General features: G+C 48.9%; 1 protein-coding gene across 2 annotated transcripts in view; it reads left to right on the top strand.

Annotated features, from left to right (window-relative positions):
• Positions 1 to 16951, top strand: part of NRK (Nik related kinase) — a 96406-nt gene that overhangs the window by 17073 nt on the left and 62382 nt on the right. For both annotated transcript variants that reach the window (XM_052673116.1, XM_052673114.1), the window contains exon 3: positions 13658 to 13714. In XM_052673116.1, coding sequence (XP_052529076.1) covers positions 13658 to 13714 — 57 coding nt within the window. The remainder of the gene's footprint in view (positions 1 to 13657; positions 13715 to 16951) is intronic.

Genomic DNA, 16951 nt, shown 5'->3' with positions numbered 1-16951 from the left:
TTGGGGTTTTTTTCTTTCATGACAGCTGCTTTGTGATGGACTGCAGCTGTCTGGACAGCCTATTGCCATTAGAATCTCCAAATGAGTAGATAGTGTTCAGAGCTGAGAAAATGAGAACTGGGTTTGGAACTGAGTCACAAGAAAGGTTGTGGTGCAGCTTCACTGACGCTTGTAGCTTCAGGGACTGAGCCCATGCATTTCAGTTTGGAAAATGTGGGTCTGTGTGCACATTTATCTACAGCACCTTGGATTTTGTAGTGTTTGCTGTCATACAAGTTAACAATGTTTCCTGACTGGGAAAGTTTGATATGACATCCTGAGTGAGGGAAAAAGAATCATAGAATCATGGAGTGGTTTGAGTTGGAAGAGACCTTTAAGATCATCTTGTTCCAACCCCCTGCTATAGACAGGGACACCTCCTGCGACAGCAGGCTGCTCACAGCCCCATCCAGCCTGGCCTGGAATGTTTCGAGGGATGGGGCATCCACAGCCTCTGGGCAACCTGTTCCAGTGTCTCACCACCCTCACAGCAAAGAATTTCTTCCTAATATTTAGTCTAAATCTGCCCTCTGCCAGTTTAAAGCCATTTCCACTCGTCCTATCACTACATGCATATGACAGTGAGCACATGCCTGTCTACAGTCAGTCAGGATAGCAAGTGCTTTCTGTTTCCATCTGCCCTACATCCACAGCCATACGAAGAGACTAATTTCCAATGGGCAGTAGCTTTGGGTAGTAAAACTTGGCGCAAAGTGGGATTCGCTTAAAGAAATTTGGCTGTTATAGTGTAAATCCAGATGCAGTGAATCCAGCAGTGAATATTCTGTTGGCTTCAGCGGAGGCAGCAGCACGCACAGGAGTGCAGGCCTTGGGCCGGGGCTGTGCAGCGTGGGGCCGGCCCTGCCTGCTGGGACCGCAGCTGGGCATCCAGGGCTTCCTGTGCCCTGAGCACTGCTGGCAGATCCTTCACACGGGGCAAAGCTCAGGTCACAGCTCAGAGCGCTGGTAAAGCTCTCCTGTGGTTGGTACAGGAAACTCTCGGTCCCTTTTGCAAACAGCTCTTCCTACAGTTAGCTTCTGCTTTATTTTTTTGTACGTACCGGTAATTACCATCTGCGTTGCTTAAAGTTCTGTGGTTCTTCAGCTATAATGCGTTTAGCTATTTTTGTGAAATTATGCTTCCCTACAGAAAATTGGAAGACACAGCGTTGGAAAGCAGCAGCTCGTAGCTGTGGAGGAACTACTGCTGCACATCTGACCTACAGCTTGCCTTACAGCTTAACCAGGCACAGGCTTCTGCTTTATGTAGCTAATTAGGTCAGTTTAGAAAAAATAACATCAGGACTCTTCTCAAATCCAAATTTTTCTTTAGGAAAGTGAACTTGGAAGCGCTGTTCTTTCTTAGTTAATTAGAAAAGCCAAGTGTACTTTGCTTTTAAGAATAATTAGAAAGATAGTCAAGTTTCATTCTGGAGACAATTTGATGCTGAAAATCTTTTCAAATTTGTAACTCTTTCTCCATTGAGAATTGTGGACCATCTGGCCAATAGGATTTTGGAGGGAATGGAACCAGCTGCCTGAAAGATCAGTGCTTTACAGTTATCTCTTGAACCACTCATTGAGAAATCTAATGGCTGGTGTGTTTTCTCACAGACTAATCGTGCCCATTAAGTACCTTTATAGTGAAGATGGTGCATGAAATAGAAGCTAATGAGAAGACCCCAGGAGTAGACTTTGCTTTTTAATTTTCACTTGTTTGAAATAGCACCCTTTCCTTAGGCAGATCTTAGACCTGAGCTCAACAATGGTTCTCCATGCAGTATTTGGCTTTCAGGATTCACTTTAGGTAAAGGGAACTGTAGGTCGTGACTTGTCCTACTGGAGGAAAGGCTCAGACTACAAAAACCCCCATGTAACAGGTTTTAGCATTGGGCTGACTGTCTTTTGCAGAATGCAGGCTCATGCAGAAATCAGTGAAGACACACATACTGCAACCCATGTAAGAAAAGTACCAGCAGAACTGGAGTAAAAGTACATCACCTTTAAATTTGTTACAGCTCTCATCCTGTGGGCTGGAGCCCTCTGTGCTCCCCTCCTTACTGTCCTTTCCACAGAGAAACAGAAAGCTGCAGTGCATTTTAAACCCACACATAACCTTGTCCATGCTGTACACTGTACAGAACATAAAATTCAACTAAGTTACTCTTATTGTTCACGAGAGTGCTGAAGGACTTTTCAATCATAATTGTTAAGAGTTCAGTCACGTAGTAACAGATCTTATGTACATGCAGAGTTAAAGCCTTGCTTACTAGCTTGTGTTTGGGAAGTCTGTGTTACAGGCTTAAAACATGAATCTTGTACACAAAGTCTGTAATTGCTTTGCACAGCTTGACCTTCAGAGCTTCGCAGTGCTGGTGAGCCAAAAGTCCCGCCTTTGGCTGCCTGCTCCAAAACCTGGACACCTATCAGCCAACCTGCAGCCCTGCCACGACCTTCCTTCTGCAGGATGGGGCCATGGGACGCCTCCAACTGCCCATGACATCAAGTAGCAGGGATGTGTAGCATGGAGGTTTTCTCTAGTGTCCCGCAGTTCTGTAGCGGATGGATGTGAGTCACTGAGGTGGAGGGATTTGTACCTCTCCCTGCAGTCAACTTCTCAACAGGCCTGTCAGCAAAGTGAGATCCTTTTTTTTTTTTTTTTTTTCTTTCTTTCTTTCTCTGTTTATTTTTCTGATCGTACAGATTTTTGGCATGGTGGACCTGCTGGGTGCTGCAGGTGTTGAGAGGGACTGGCTTCTGGCCAGAGCTTCATGGGTACAGGGCTGCATCCTCAGCAGGATGACATCCCTGTCTCCCAACACAGGGCTGGAATGGTGGTGGGCTTCAGCAGGTGTCAGGAGATTTGACAATTGGTTCAACCCAGAGTGAATGGCAAGGCTGCTGGAACCACTATTTGTGTAAATATTGATGTTTAGAAGCAGGGAATTCAGGATTTTTGTCCTAGTCAGTGAAGTGTGAGGAAAAGAGGAGAAGTGGACAGGCAGCTCTTCATGCCTGCCCTCCCAGACTCCTCTAAATGAGGTGAAGGTGCCGAGGGTGACAATAGATGTTCCTCTGCCCCTTGGTTTCAAGTAAGTCCCAGATAAGACAACAGATAAGTTCTGTTGTCATGTTATGTCTAGCAAGGAATTTTCTCAGGTTGCTGTTTCTTAGTGCGTGCCTTAATCTTGCTAATTGCAACACAAATGACCTCTTTAGAGGCAGATTTCAAAATCCCTAGAGATAAATCTCTAGTCCAATCTTACACAAGAATGGAGTAGCCTTCAGTGGTTCATGTTTTGCTTCAGGACAGTAATCTGATCAAGTGAGTAACATAGATACTGCAGAAGTGTAGATACTCAAATACGTGTTTGCACAAGGGCTTGAATTCAATTCTTTGTTTCGTTTTGTTTTCCCACTGGTCTGCAGTCAAACACAGACAAACATTAAGCAAAGCAAACAATCTGCATTTCCACTTGTACAATGGGAGGAAATAGCAACAGCAGGAGTTTAAAAATAAAAAAAAAAAAGAACTGGACAGAAAAACTGCATCTGGTGGTTTTTGGGTTTTTGTTGTTCATGAGAACTGTGGCACAGACATTTGCTGCCGGGGTGAAGGAATGTCCTTGTCCTCCAGGGATGAAGGTTGCAGTATCTGGTGCCATAGAAGTGACCCATGTCCGTGCCTCCCCTCTAGCCAGTGTGGACTTGAGTAGAAATTTAAGTGAATGATGTGTCTTCTGATTTCTTCTCTGGCTAATGAGTTGCTGTTTTAGTTTAAGGGAAGTCTTACACAAATGCCAGCTTAGTTGCCTTCTACAGTGAAATGAGTTCCAGTGATTTTTTTTAAACTATATTTAAAAAAAAAAAAGCTACAAAATACTATTTTTCAGTTTGGGTGAGTGCAAAATACTTCTCTAGGAAGATCTGAAGGCAGCATTGGCTCCAAGCAGTGCCTTCTGTCGAGCAGTCTGAGAGCAGGTCTTATGCCCTGGGCACCCTCTTGGCTGAGCTGCACAGGAGGCTGCTCTCATGTTGTCAGCAGGCTGGCAACAGCAGGCATTGCTTGACTGATCTGAATCGCTGAGTCTGAGTGGAGAAGCCCTGTGTAGGTGGAAAGGGAAACAGAAGGATCATGACTTCATCGAGGTCATGTGGAACAGAATGTGGGGTTTCCTGAATCCCCTTGTGGAGCATTGTTTGCTTGCTGTGTAGTCTCCTAAAGGCTTTCCTTGCCTGACCAGGGTGGAAAGGGTGGAGAGGAGAGGGGCGAGAGTGTGGGGATCCGCCCTGGTGCAGACAGCCCAGCTGGCAGCGCACCAGCAACGCAGAGCCTCGCACTGGCTCACCCAAAATGGGCTCAGACTTCAAAGTTCATGTGTGGGTTTTGAACGGGAAATCTGCTCACTGAATTCACTTTCAGGAAGAGCCTGCAGCTGAGCAGCTGAGCCTTCACCCCGCTCTGCACGGGTGGCTGGCAGCCGGCTGCAGAGGTCATCCCATAGCAAGGTCCTCCAGCTCTGACAGCCAGGGGCCTTTCAAGTACAAAGAAGACACAGAGGCTGTCCTAATAGTTCAGGGTGTGGTATCTGGGTTATAAGCAAGTAGACAGTTTTGTGAAGGGTCACTCTGGAGTCCCACGGCTTTCTGCCCGTGTTCTGACCAACAGCATTAAGTGTGCTACTATCCCACATGCATGTGTGATGGCAGAGGTGACCCTGTCAGACCAGGACCTTGTCAGGGGGGGGCTGGCCCCTCTGATCTCCAGAGATATGTGGCCCAATGCAAGGCCTCAGGGATTAGTTTGGATTTAAAAGGAAAAGGCGTTGCACATAATTGAGCGTGTTTTCATGTAAATACACTTAATGCGAGTTAAACTCCCTTATCAGCAAATAACTTACCTGCTAATGCTGACATTCTTGTTTCATCCAAGTAGGAAAGTGTATGTCCTGGCCCTCAGTAGAGCACATAAATAACTGGTGCCTTTATCTATCTGAACTAAGAAGATAAATGCGTATTCAAAGCACCCGGTGATCTATCCCATTCCCCATAGCTCTCCCTGCAGAGATAACGCACAGTTGGACCTCATCAGAAACAGATCTTTGGCACAGAGCACCACCTGCAAATGTGGCTGCAATGACTAACATTCAGATTTGAAAAATTTGAGTGCTGGCCCCGGGTTTGCAGAATGTTACTGTAGTAACTAACTGGCAATTGCGGAAGATTTTACACGGAAGTGTTTTCTGGGTGAGAAATTTAGTTGGACTCAAAGCTAATGGGAAAATTTCTTCCAGCTTGGATACCTCACCAAAATGCAGACAGGAACTTCGATGTCAGAGTCCTTGAGCTTCAGAATTATTAAAGTCTGAGCTGTGTATGGAATTGATAACATTTAATGCTCTAATCCTGGATGGAGATATGGGTGATTTGCAGATAGCCACTGAGTGTGTTGGCTGCATTCTCAAGAGTTGAAAGGTATTCACAAAGCAAGGATTTGGATGAAAGATGAAACCTTCTATTCGTGAAATAAGAGCCCATGGACCACACTGTCCTCAGCCCAGTTTCTGGGGAAATATGGAATGCTGGATCTTCAATCACAGCAGATTGATTCCCTTTGGTGGTCTGTAGACGATGAGCACTGCGCATTGCATGGCAGACTGGAAGTGCGGTGCCCATAGTTCCTCCTATCATTTGGGGAGAGTCATAGAATCATAGAATGGCCTGGGTTGGAAAGGTCCACAGTGCTCATCTGCTATGTGCAACCCCCTGCTATGTGCAGGGTCACCAACCACCATATCAGGCTGCCCAGAGCCACATCCAGCCTGGCCTTGAATGCCTGAATAGCTGTCGTCTTGGGAGCCCAAGGTTCCTTGTCCAGGCAGAGCCAGCTGTGGGAGCAGCCGTGGCACTTGGGGCTTGCTTGGGATTTTGCCTGGAGGAAAGCTGGAAATCTGCAGGAGTGGAGCTAGCACAGCTGATGGGGGCAACCACGACATGGGGTGTGAGTGCCCTCTGGTCTGTGTTGAATGTAGTTAGGCAATTTGGATCCCTTATTCAGAGCTGGGAGAGAGCCTTCTGCTCTTTTATGTTCCTATGAGTTCTTATGCCCAGGTCTTGTGAATTCGTGAGATAAGGAGTTGGCGAGAGAATTCAAACGTCTTTCTGGGGTGTTAAATGTTGGTGGATTTATTATCAAGCAAGAGCTACAATCTGATTGAAGGTCTGTAAACCAGAGAAGTTGTAAAGCACAGTTGTAGAATCAGGTAGGATTACAGAATGGCTTGGGTTGGAAGGGACCTGACTGAGGCAGGTGAGGGCATATCTCACTCCCTCAGGCGGAGGGAGGGGCCCAGTTAAATCGACCTGCCACGGGTGGAGAGGATTGTGTCCTCTAGCAAGATGGGCTGTTGTCTCAGGCCAAGGTCTTGGTCTCATCTTGGAGCCAGCGTCGCAGTCTCGGCATGCCTGGGCGAGATCAGCTCTGAGAAGTCGCCTGGTACTGGTGGCCCGACACCGCTACTCTTCCTGCCTTGTGATGCAGCAGCAGCAGCAAACCCTGAGCAGCCGCCCAAGCGCCCTCCTGAGCAGATTGCGCCGTGGCCGGCGCTCACCGCGACTCGCGCCAGAAGACGGGAGAGATTCTGCCTGCTCTGGTGGCAAGGTGGGCACGCTGGCCGTGTCTCCCTGCGGGACCCCATTGCCGGGCAGTGTCTCATTGTCTTCCAGCTTGTTCTCCTGCAAGAGAAGGCAAGAAGGAAGAAGTGAGCTGGGACATTTCCCTGTGTTGCCCTCCATGGCTCTGCTGCAAATGCTCCTGCAACCTGTCCTGGTGGCACAGCTGCATGCTGCCACCCTGCTCCACAGAGCTGGCTGGGAAGAGAGCAGCTCCTCATGTGGCACCTGCTGGGCCTGGGGGCTCCCTGCAGCAGCCCCCGCCATGCCCCGACAGCTGACCACGCTCGGTGCGGCTCAGTCTGACAGGGGGTCGGCCCACCTGTCTCCTCCAGCACTTCCCGACGCCTGGACTCACCATGGCCTGGGCTGTGTCCTGCAGAGGAATGGCACAGGCTGTTGGCTCATGCAGACACGGCCTCTGGCTCTCATCCCTCGCCGCTGGGCTCTGTTCGCTCAGGAGAGATGAAGCTGGAGCGTTCTCCTCTTCCGCTGTTGGTGTGGATGCTGGCATCCCATGGCCATCGTGCGTATCACTTCCAGCCTTGGCATCTGTGTGCCTTGAGGCAGGAAGAGCCGTGCTCTGTGCCTGGCCATCTGACTCTCCCAAAACCTCTGTGTCCGTGATGCTGGAAGAGCCGGGCGTTTGCTGAGGAGAAGCCTGCGGGTCCCGGATGAAGGCTGCGATCCTGGGGTTGACCCAGTGGCTTATGATCTTTGGCTCTTCATCATCAGCTTCTTCCAGCTCATCCTCCTTTGCCGTGCCCCGTGGCTCGTGCTCTGGAACACACGGGAGTTTCTGCCTTGCTCTCTGCTTCCTGGTGTTCCTCGCCTGCCTATTTATTTCCCACAATTCGTTTAGGCTATGCCCGGTACAGGCTGCACAACTTTTAGCCATCTTTGTCAGAAGTTCTGTGTTCTCTGACAGGATCTTTAGACATGACCTTCGAGTCTCATGGTGCAGCCACAGCCTAGCGCCCATCACTTGGCACCGGATGCACGGCTTCAGGACGGCTGGGTTCCGATAGGCCCATGGCCCTCCATGGTGCCCTGACTTGTCGCCCCAGCTTGAGGAAGTGCACGCAACTTCTCTGTGGGCAGCTATTGCTGCTGTAAGCTCTTCGGGATGAGGCCCTGATTGAGGAGTGATGTGCACTCTGTGTGCGGCCTTCTGGGCCTCGTCTGCTTTTGCTGCTCCCGCTGCTTGCTGAGCTTGTGTCAGGTCCTGCTGTGTGTTGCGTACAGCCACAGTTTCTGTCGGGACTTGTGGCACGGGGGATTGCACAGTATTCTCCTCCTCTGCTTCGTCCTGTTTGCTGAAACTGTCCAGAGCAGTTGTGCAAAGCTCCTGGCTGCCCGCTGTCATTGTGTGAGGTGGCCTGCGGATCACCTGCGGGGAACAGAAGGAGAGGGATTGAGCGCCCACACTGGCCCGACAGCACCCGCTGTGCCACCGGGCCCACTGGGCCCACTGGGCCTGGGCCTGGGCTTTGCCTGCCCCATGGATGGCAGAGCTGAGCGTGGCCAAGCTGCTCTCTGCCCCTCGTCTCCAAGCTTCCAGGGCCACGTGGGCCTTGGCCTTCCCAGGCATCGTTGGCTCTGTGTGGAGATGCTCCCAGGTGTCAGGAAGCGCAGTGCTCAGGCTGTAAGGTGCTCAGGGCCAGCTGGCCGGCTCTCCCCAGCACCGCGTCCCTCCTCCTGCTGCTCTCCACACCATCCCGTCATGCTGCTGGTCTCTCCCTCACTCCCTGAGCCTCACCTCATCCTGCTCCTGTCCGCTCGGCAGCCCTTGGTTGGGCTGAGAGTGAGCCTTAGGCTCCTCTTCCTTCAGCATCTCCATGTCCGGAGACCAGAGAAAAGCACCAAGTCGAGCTGCTGCCTCCTGACAGAGCTGCTCTCCTCGGAGTGAGCACCCGAGGGCTCTGGCCCTGCCAGGAGCTGCGGTTACCCGTCCACATCACAATGGCCTCTGGGCGTGGTGCCGCCCAGGCATCACAAAGGCCTGGCTGTGGCTGTGGGCCCACAGAGGCCCATGTGCTCGCAGCTGCCCTAGGGATAGCAGCTGGCGTGCCCACAGGGAGGCCCGGGTCAGCAGGGTCCCCTGTGTTCTTCTGCCGTGCCTCCCTTTGCTCAGCCCCGTGCTCCTCTGTGGGCTCTCCCGTGCCTCCGACACCCCCATGTGCTGGGCACCCGAGACTGGGCACAGCTCTCTCAAGGCCGCCCGTGCTGGTGAAGTCTTTCCACCTAAAGCATGTCCTGTACCACCAGGGTGCTGCCCTCGTCCAGCAGTGCCCCTCCAGTGGCACTCCATTCCTGTTTTTGGAGCTGCTGGTTCCCACTGTCCCACAAGGGGGGTCTGCCCCCATGTCTGGACTAGCATCCACCTTCTCAAGCCATCTCTTGCTAAAGAATCGTAGAATGGCCTGGGTTGGAAAGGCCCACAGTGATCATCTGCTTTCAACCCCCTGCTGTGTGCAGGGTCGCCAACCAGCAGACCAGGCTGCCCAGAGCCACGTCCAGCCTGGCCTTGAATGCCTCCAGGGATGGGGCATCCACAGCCTGCTTGGGCAACCTGTTCCAGTGCCTCACCTCCCTCTGTGTGACAAACTTCCTCCTCAGATCCAACCTAAACCTCCCCTGTGTCAGTTGAAAACCACTCCTTGTCCTGTCACTATCCACCCCATAAACAGCCATTCTCCCTCCTGTTTGTACGCTCCCTTCGAGTACTGGAAAGCCACAATAAAGTCTCCCTGGATCCTTCTCCAAGCTAAACAAGCTCTGTTCCTTCAGCCTTTCTTCATGGGAGAGCTGCTTCAGCCCTCTGGTCATCACAGTGCCCGCCCTCCCTTTCTGTGTCCACCCTGGAAGGTGGTACCTACAGCCTGTCTCTGGTTCTCAGTGCCCAGTCGACAGAAATGCAATACCTGTGAGCAGAGCGCATGGAGCTGCAGTCAGGTGTTCTACTCAAAAACTTGATCAGGTCTCTGGTACCGGAGAACAACATCCCCCGCTCCACAGTCACGCCTCACTCGCGCCATGGCTGCTTGGCAGGACGTGCATGCGTGAGCAGCTGCTCTCAAGGGTGAAGCACAGCAGGAGTAAAACTTGGTCTAAACTCTCTGAGCAGCACCTCGAGAGCTCCCTGAGAGCTGCTGAGATGGCCATCAAGCCCGAGTGACACCTTGGTTTGTGGGAAACCGAGGCAGCCCCTCTTCTGTGGGGGCAGCCCGGGCAAGCCAAAAGGCTGGGCACCCACAGATTAGCTGCTGTCTTCCCACGGAGGAAATACACACCCATAAATAGTGGAGTTCCTGTCAACCATTGGCGTGTAGTTTAGCTCCCATGCAGACCTGGAAATTGCCTCTGCCATTAGCAGCAGAGCATTTGTGCCAAAAGCAGGCAGAGGACGTCTTCTTCAGCGGCTGGGTAGAAGCACAGGAAAGTCCTAGCAAACGCCGCCTCATCAAGGTTCTGGTGTGTTTTGTGAGCAGAAGCGGAGCAGAGGGGCCACTCTCAAGCAAGTCACTGCTGTTGCCCGACTGCACAGCCCTCAGGCACTGCCCGCGTCTCCTCTCCCCTCCTGCTCTCTGCCTCCTGCTCCCTTCTTCTGAATCCACTCCTGGTGACCCCCAGCTTACAACAAGGAATGCCTCTCTGTTTGCATTGCTACCATTTTTGGTTAAAATCACGGGAGCGCAACTCAAAGAAGTTCACAAAGCTGTTTCTGCTGAAAGAGCAGGCTCCCCTTCCGCACCGCCCCAAGCTGGAAAGCCCACCTTGAGAAACCATTTCCTGCACTGTCATAATCAACAACTAAATCTTGACACCCAGCCGAGGTGTCCTGTAATTAGAGGTGGTACAAATCACTCTCTGGTGCCATTTTGCGTAGTTCTGATTTTAATACCTGATTTTAATATCCTGCAGAAAATAGCTGTGGGTCTCCAAAGTGATTATTTGCTCCAGAACAGTCACATTTAAACTCTTACCATCAGACAGTCCCTGTTCTGACCAGAGCCACGTCCAGCCTGGCATTGAATGCCTCCAGGGATGGCGCATCCACAGCCTGCTTGGGCAACCTGTTCCAGGTTGCCCTCCCTCTGAGTGAACCTCACCTCCCTCTGAGTGAATCGTGAGGGATACATTAATATGTCTGGCCCCAGAAGTAAGTGCATCTGTTGACCTTGTTTAGTTGGGTAAAAGTTAAAGCAGCCAATTGCTGCTGGGGAGCTTTATGCAAAAAAAAAAATTTAAAAAAATCAAAAAATCAAAACACCGCCTTTCTAAAAAGAATTCAAACATGGTCAACCTTGTGGCTTCAGCAGAAGCAGCAGTGTGTAAGAGTTCCCATGAACCCTGCCTAACCTCTGAGATTTATTGATAACTGAAAAAGTATGGGGCCGGGCCCTGAAACCCTTACTTAGGCACTAATATTGGTGTGTTAGCAAGAACCCCAGGGCTGAGCTCAGGATGTTTACCACTTTTAGAGATTTCTAGGAAAATGTACTTGAAACAGTTAAAAAAAAAAAAAGGGGGGGAGAAACCTGAGGTTTTCATTCTGACTGCCAGAACCGTTGCGGTTTGTGCATTAAAGCAGGCACAGTGTGCAGCCTGTTGCCCTGCTCAGTCTGTCTGCCCAGGCATTAATGGCACTTTGTGTGAGCATCTCTATGTGTGCTCTGCCATTTTGGGTGGCGGTGACAAGCTGAGCGTTTTCCTTTGGCAGATTTTGAAGGAAGGGTTTGAGTTGTGCATGTTAGGATGATGTCAGACAGACGGAAATGATGCTGTGTGCTGTGTAAATGATGCTGTGTGCTATCTAATTCTGACACATTTTTTGGTACAGGGGCTTTTGAGACATCTATCACTCTACAATAATAATGAATTTTTTTTTCTTTTTTTTTTTAAGGAAATTGCATTGTAATTGAAATTAAATATGCCAAAAAATAGCAGTAAAATGATCTCAACATTGAGATATATATCTATAGATAAGCATTTAGCTATGCTTTCCAAGTTTCTTTTTTCCCTTAGTCTCGAAACACATGTAAATTAATTCCTCTTACATCATTTCCTTTAGGTTTAGATAACCTTTTTGTGAGGGTAAGCCTTCAGCCCTTAGTGTGACTGCACACCAGCTTTTGTGTGGAGGAAGATGAGGCTCTCTAGCTTAATGCAGCCAAGAAACGTGGAAACTCTTTTACAAAGATGTGATAACAGTTATTGGAAGTAACTTGAAGCGAGTTGAGAGCTGGATTGAACCAACAAGAACGTGTCTTCATTGCTCCTTTACTCTCTAGTCCACACTTTTCCTTTTGCCTTCTTGAGAAAGGTTTGGGTTCTACCACGCGCCAACCCTCACTGTGTTCTGTTCTAGGACAGCGAAGGGGTCTAGGAGAATGTAAGGACGGGATGTGCACATAGTAACCATAGCATGCTGCTTTACCTGGTCAGGGAGCATTTATTGCAGATGAGCTTGTGCATGTGAGTGGTGGCAATGGGCCAATGGGTTTTGCACACTGGAAAGGAAACTTTGCATGGTACAGGGCAGACGTTGCCCTGAGACAAGGTTCTGCAAGGGCTGAGCTCCTCTCGTCCGACAGTCAGCACCATTGCAGACCTGGGAGCTTAATGGAGAGGGGCAATCTGAGTAGGTCTTCTACACTGAAATAAAACTGAACGCCATGAAAACTGGACTCTGAATGCTCTGTATCAAGTGCAGTGGTATTGATTTTTATTTTTTTTTTAGTAAAGAAATTTGTCTCAATGCAGCATTGTAATTACAAAAATCAGTCGATTCTTGTCATGGCCCTCTGCAGGATGCAGAGCGATCTGAGGGCACCCAGCAGCCTGCTCACCTGCTCCTGGAGGCACCTTGTGGTGCCAGCATGGTGTGTGTGCCTGTGTTCTGTGGCAAGCCCCTCGCTGTATTGCCATGGCACACAGTGCCTGGAAGTGCTCACAGTGGCCTGCAGCGGTGGCTGTGGCAGTGTGGAGGAAGCAGGCTGCCATTCGCCTTCCTCCCGGAGTCTGATGGTGCAGAAATCCCCGTGCTCTGCTTTTTGAGAAAAAGCTTTGCAGTCCCAGGGTGTTCCCGGAGATCGAGGGCACTTGCAAATAATCAAAATTCATCAGGGTTCAGTTGTCTGTAAAAGAAAACATGACTGTGACAGATCACTCAGAAACGAGGCATCACTTTTCTTTGATGCAGAATTGCTTAGTCGTTGAAATAATACTTGTGTGCAGTTGTGTACAGGCAGGACCTGAGTTGTAAAGTTACATCAACTCAGCTTTTAATTTTGCAGGTGTAAATTGGGCCTGCAAATCATTTAGTCTCCAAATTGCAGCCGTTCATATCTGATTTCCTATGGCTTGCTTACTTAGCTGATGCCGGTTAGATGTTTTAATGCACAGCTTTTCAGGCACCACTATTTGAAGAACAAAATTGCAGTCTTAAAGCTTCAGACTCATTTCTGAACACTTAATGTAAGGGAGAAATTAGGATGCATAGCCAGTCCTCTGTCCATGCAAATCTTTTGATACCATCCTTCAGTGTGAGATTAGTGCTGGTTATCAGGAGAAAGCACTGTGCTTTGCATGTATGGAGTAACTTGTTCTTGCCTAGCCAAGAAACTGTGCACTTTGTAGCAAGATGCCTGATTGCATTTCTAGTACACGTTCTTGTGAACCAGTGGTTGTCAGTCTTCGAATTGAGTTTGCTCTTTTTGTAGCTTTATTCCTTCCTTTTCCTCACGGTCTTCAAAAAACTTTTGTTTTAAGAAGCCAGAAAGTGCATACAGCTTTAGTGGCTGCACCTCCTCCACGGCAGTTGGATGAAGAGCCATAAACTCCTCTGATATTATGCTCCAACAGCCCTGTTAAATGCATCATTAGCTATTGTGTATTTAGTTTGCATGCCTGTTTTGCTTACAGTATTTTGTTATTTTAACAGGGCCGCCATGTTAAGACTGGGCAGCTAGCTGCAATCAAAGTGATGAATGTTACTGAGGTGAGTAGAGAACCAAAAATCAAAAAGCAATTATCAAGGTGTAAGAGAAAATAAAGAATCAGATCATGAGAATGTGGATAGCTTATGAAAGATAATCTGGTGGTATAAATTATGGTCGCTGAGCAGTAGTTTGTTTTTTGAAGTTCTGAGGTGTTAGTGCAACCAGAATTTCAATTGTACCTGTCCAGTGGGGACAAAGCAAGAAGGAATACATTTCTGTATGTTTTCTTGCTCTAAAGTAATGAAGAGAGCTGTCTTCCCAAGACAGCACGTAAAAGATTTCCTGTAGCTGTGCAATACCCCTATTGTGTTTTATCACATCCTCTCCCTTCACATGCCAGCCATTCCTCAGTGTAGCTACCGTGACAGCAAGCAAGCAAGAACATGTTAGAAATGCAAATGTAGCACTTCTTTATTGTTATTTGACAGATGAGAGAAGCAGACAGCGTAATTGGCACTGTCCCTGCTCACATTTATAAAGTGGTGGCAGTGCTGGAACAAGGTGTCAAAAAAATTAGCTAAGTATTGATTTTTGTTTCTGAGCACAGCTAGTAGTGAAGCAGCTTGCCTTCTTGAAATCTTATGCTCCTGTGCCCCAGAAGGACTGGAATGAGCCTGCAGCCTCTCCTCAAAGTGTGCTGGAATTTTGGTTCCATGGAGTACACCTGTTTGCATGGATGACCAGCTCCCCATTTTCTTGCTCTGGCAGTGCGAACGTGGTGCATAAAACTCCAAGATAAAGTTGGTCTTCTTGGGAAGTTGTGGAAGGGTCATAGCCCAAGATAAGAAATAGGTCCTCTGGGCCAAGTCTGCCAGTGGTACAACTATGTGGAGCATTTTGAGCAAGCATCAACAAGCTCTGTCTATGTTTTTATGTCTTCTGCCTGTCTTGGAAGGCAACAGAGCAAGTTAGTCCATGTGAGCATTGTCACGTAGAGCAGGTCCAGGCCAGGTGTCTCTGCTGATGGAATGGGAATCCAGCCCTGAACAGCGAGTGGTCTGAATTGCATGCTGGTTGATGTGCTGTAGCACTTCTATGAGGAATGTCCAAGGGCTGGTTTGTCTATGACTACTACCTTGTAAAAAGAAACGTGTGGTTGGACAAAGGAATCCACAGAACAGATCCTATGTGGGACTCAGAAGTGAGCCAGAGCTTCTGTGCAGATGGCTTTCACGCCTTGCTGGGTCAGCCAGCATTGTTTGAAGGCTAGTCACAGATGTCACTTGTAGGCTGTCATGTTCACACCAGTGACAGTCCCTTCCTTGATGTAACAAATGAAGCAAAAACTTCAGGAAGGGAACCTTGGGAAGATTTCCTTTGCTGTACATAACAATCTCCTTTGTATGTAAGCAACGCAATGCAGCATCCAGTAGTGCCTACTTGCATTGACACAAAATTTAGATGGAAGAAAGCCTTGGAAAGCTTCAGGAATTCACATTGCATGATTCTGGGGACAAAACACAGCTGCTCAGGTTTGATTTGCTACTTCTCTGTGGGCTGGAAAGTCAGCACCTCCCTGGGGAATCTGTCCCATTGCAAGAGGGGCTTAACAGCAGTGACAGCTCGTGCTGTTTTCACGTTGAATCACTTAACACAAAAGCAGTTGTGACAGTTTAAGAGCTTAATAGTGAGCGTGCTGATAAACTAAGGCTGCTCTGGTTCACTGCTTGCCTTCTGAGCTGGTCTGTCTGATCAGGGTCCGTGCTTCTGGCCCCCTGTACTGCAGATTGGCTGAAGCTGGTGCCTGCTCTGCTGCTGCAGGCAGTAGGAGCATGGGTGCAGCATGGCTGAGGCTGGTGCTAAATGAGTCCACATCATCTCTGAACCTCACTTCTCTGCCTCTAAAATAGGAATAGCCTTCCTCTGCTTCACAGTGTGTGGGCACTGAGGCAATAGACTGAACTGTAATGCAGAAATCCAGCGTGATCAATTCAGAGCCTGCCAAAGATTCAGTGTTTCTCTTGTGTTGTTAGTCTGCTCAGGTTGAAATTATTTTCTGTTCCTTTGGGCTTGAAAAGCTGGCTTGAGGCATTAAATAAAGCCTTTAAAATATTGAAATCCTCATCTTCAGTGTCCTGCATATAAATTGCACCTGAGAGCAACGTCTCACAGTTTGGTTTGTGAGAAATGGAAGCTGTCATAGTAATCCTGCTTGAGTGAGTTGGGAGGCTTCTAGCCCCTCTGGTCATTTTCATCTTTGGGTAGTGACTGAATGTGCTTCACTGGGAGCTGCTTTCTTGTGGAGCAAAATTTCATGTAATGGAAGACAGGTAGATGTTTAAAGAAACCTGGACAAATGCAGTCTTTTTACCTTCATCTCTGTCCAAAAGCTAAATGTGGAGAAGAGCTGAATGCCTGTAACAGCCTGGAGATTTGAATGCCTGCTTTCAAGACTCTGCATTTCAAGCCTCCAGGAGACATCTCTCTTAGGGCAGTTCCAGTCACCAGGTCTACACGTGTCAGTGTAGATTGGTGGCAGTTTGACCAGCAGCCCACAGCACTGCTCGGCAATTGGTCGTTGTTATCTGACATGAGAGAGAAGGGTGTTGAACAAGGATATCAATCATATCAAGAGAGCCCGGGGCACTTCTACACCTCTTCAATGTTCTGCAGTGGATTTTTCTCCCCCAGCATTCTGTTTTCACTAGAAAATCCAACCCAAGGAGTCTTCCAGCTCATGCTTCATCGTAACTGGTACATCTCCGCCAGATGTTTCACCAAATCTGCGTTGTTTGTTGTTTGTTTGTGGTTTTTTTTTCTGGCAATAAACTATTTCATCAGAAAACCACTGCCCAGCTTCAGCTGGGATTATTCAGCTCTGAGATCTGAGGCTTACCAGGAGCTGAGCAAATCTGCCCTTTGCTGCTGCAAGTTCTAGCCCCGGGCTGCTTTCTGAAGAGGAGCAGCAGGATGCTGTGGTCACTGTGGGATCTTACGGACATCTGTCAGGAAGTGCTGCAGTGTCACATTTTGCTGGGGGAAGTTGCAGGGTGGAGAGCCTTTGAAATCGTTGAGTGGAGCTGATGGCGGTGTGCTTTCCTGGGTCTCTGCGCAGGCTGAGCTTCCTGCTTGCTGGCTGTGCCAAGTAAACAGAGGATGCATGGAGAGATGGGATCCTTGATGATCCTTGCTGCTTTTCTCTTCGGGTGTCAGTGCAGCTGGTCAAGGGGCTCTTCTGCAGCAGGCCATTCCCTGCTGTTGTTTTCAGGCTTTGCTGATAGTGAAATAATGTGTGA

This window comes from Tympanuchus pallidicinctus, unplaced genomic scaffold, assembly GCF_026119805.1.
Source record: "Tympanuchus pallidicinctus isolate F22 unplaced genomic scaffold, pur_lepc_1.0 scaffold13, whole genome shotgun sequence".
Taxonomy (NCBI): Eukaryota; Metazoa; Chordata; class Aves; order Galliformes; family Phasianidae; genus Tympanuchus; species Tympanuchus pallidicinctus.
Note: the sequence above shows the minus strand (reverse complement) of the source record. Positions and strands in the feature narration are given on the sequence as shown.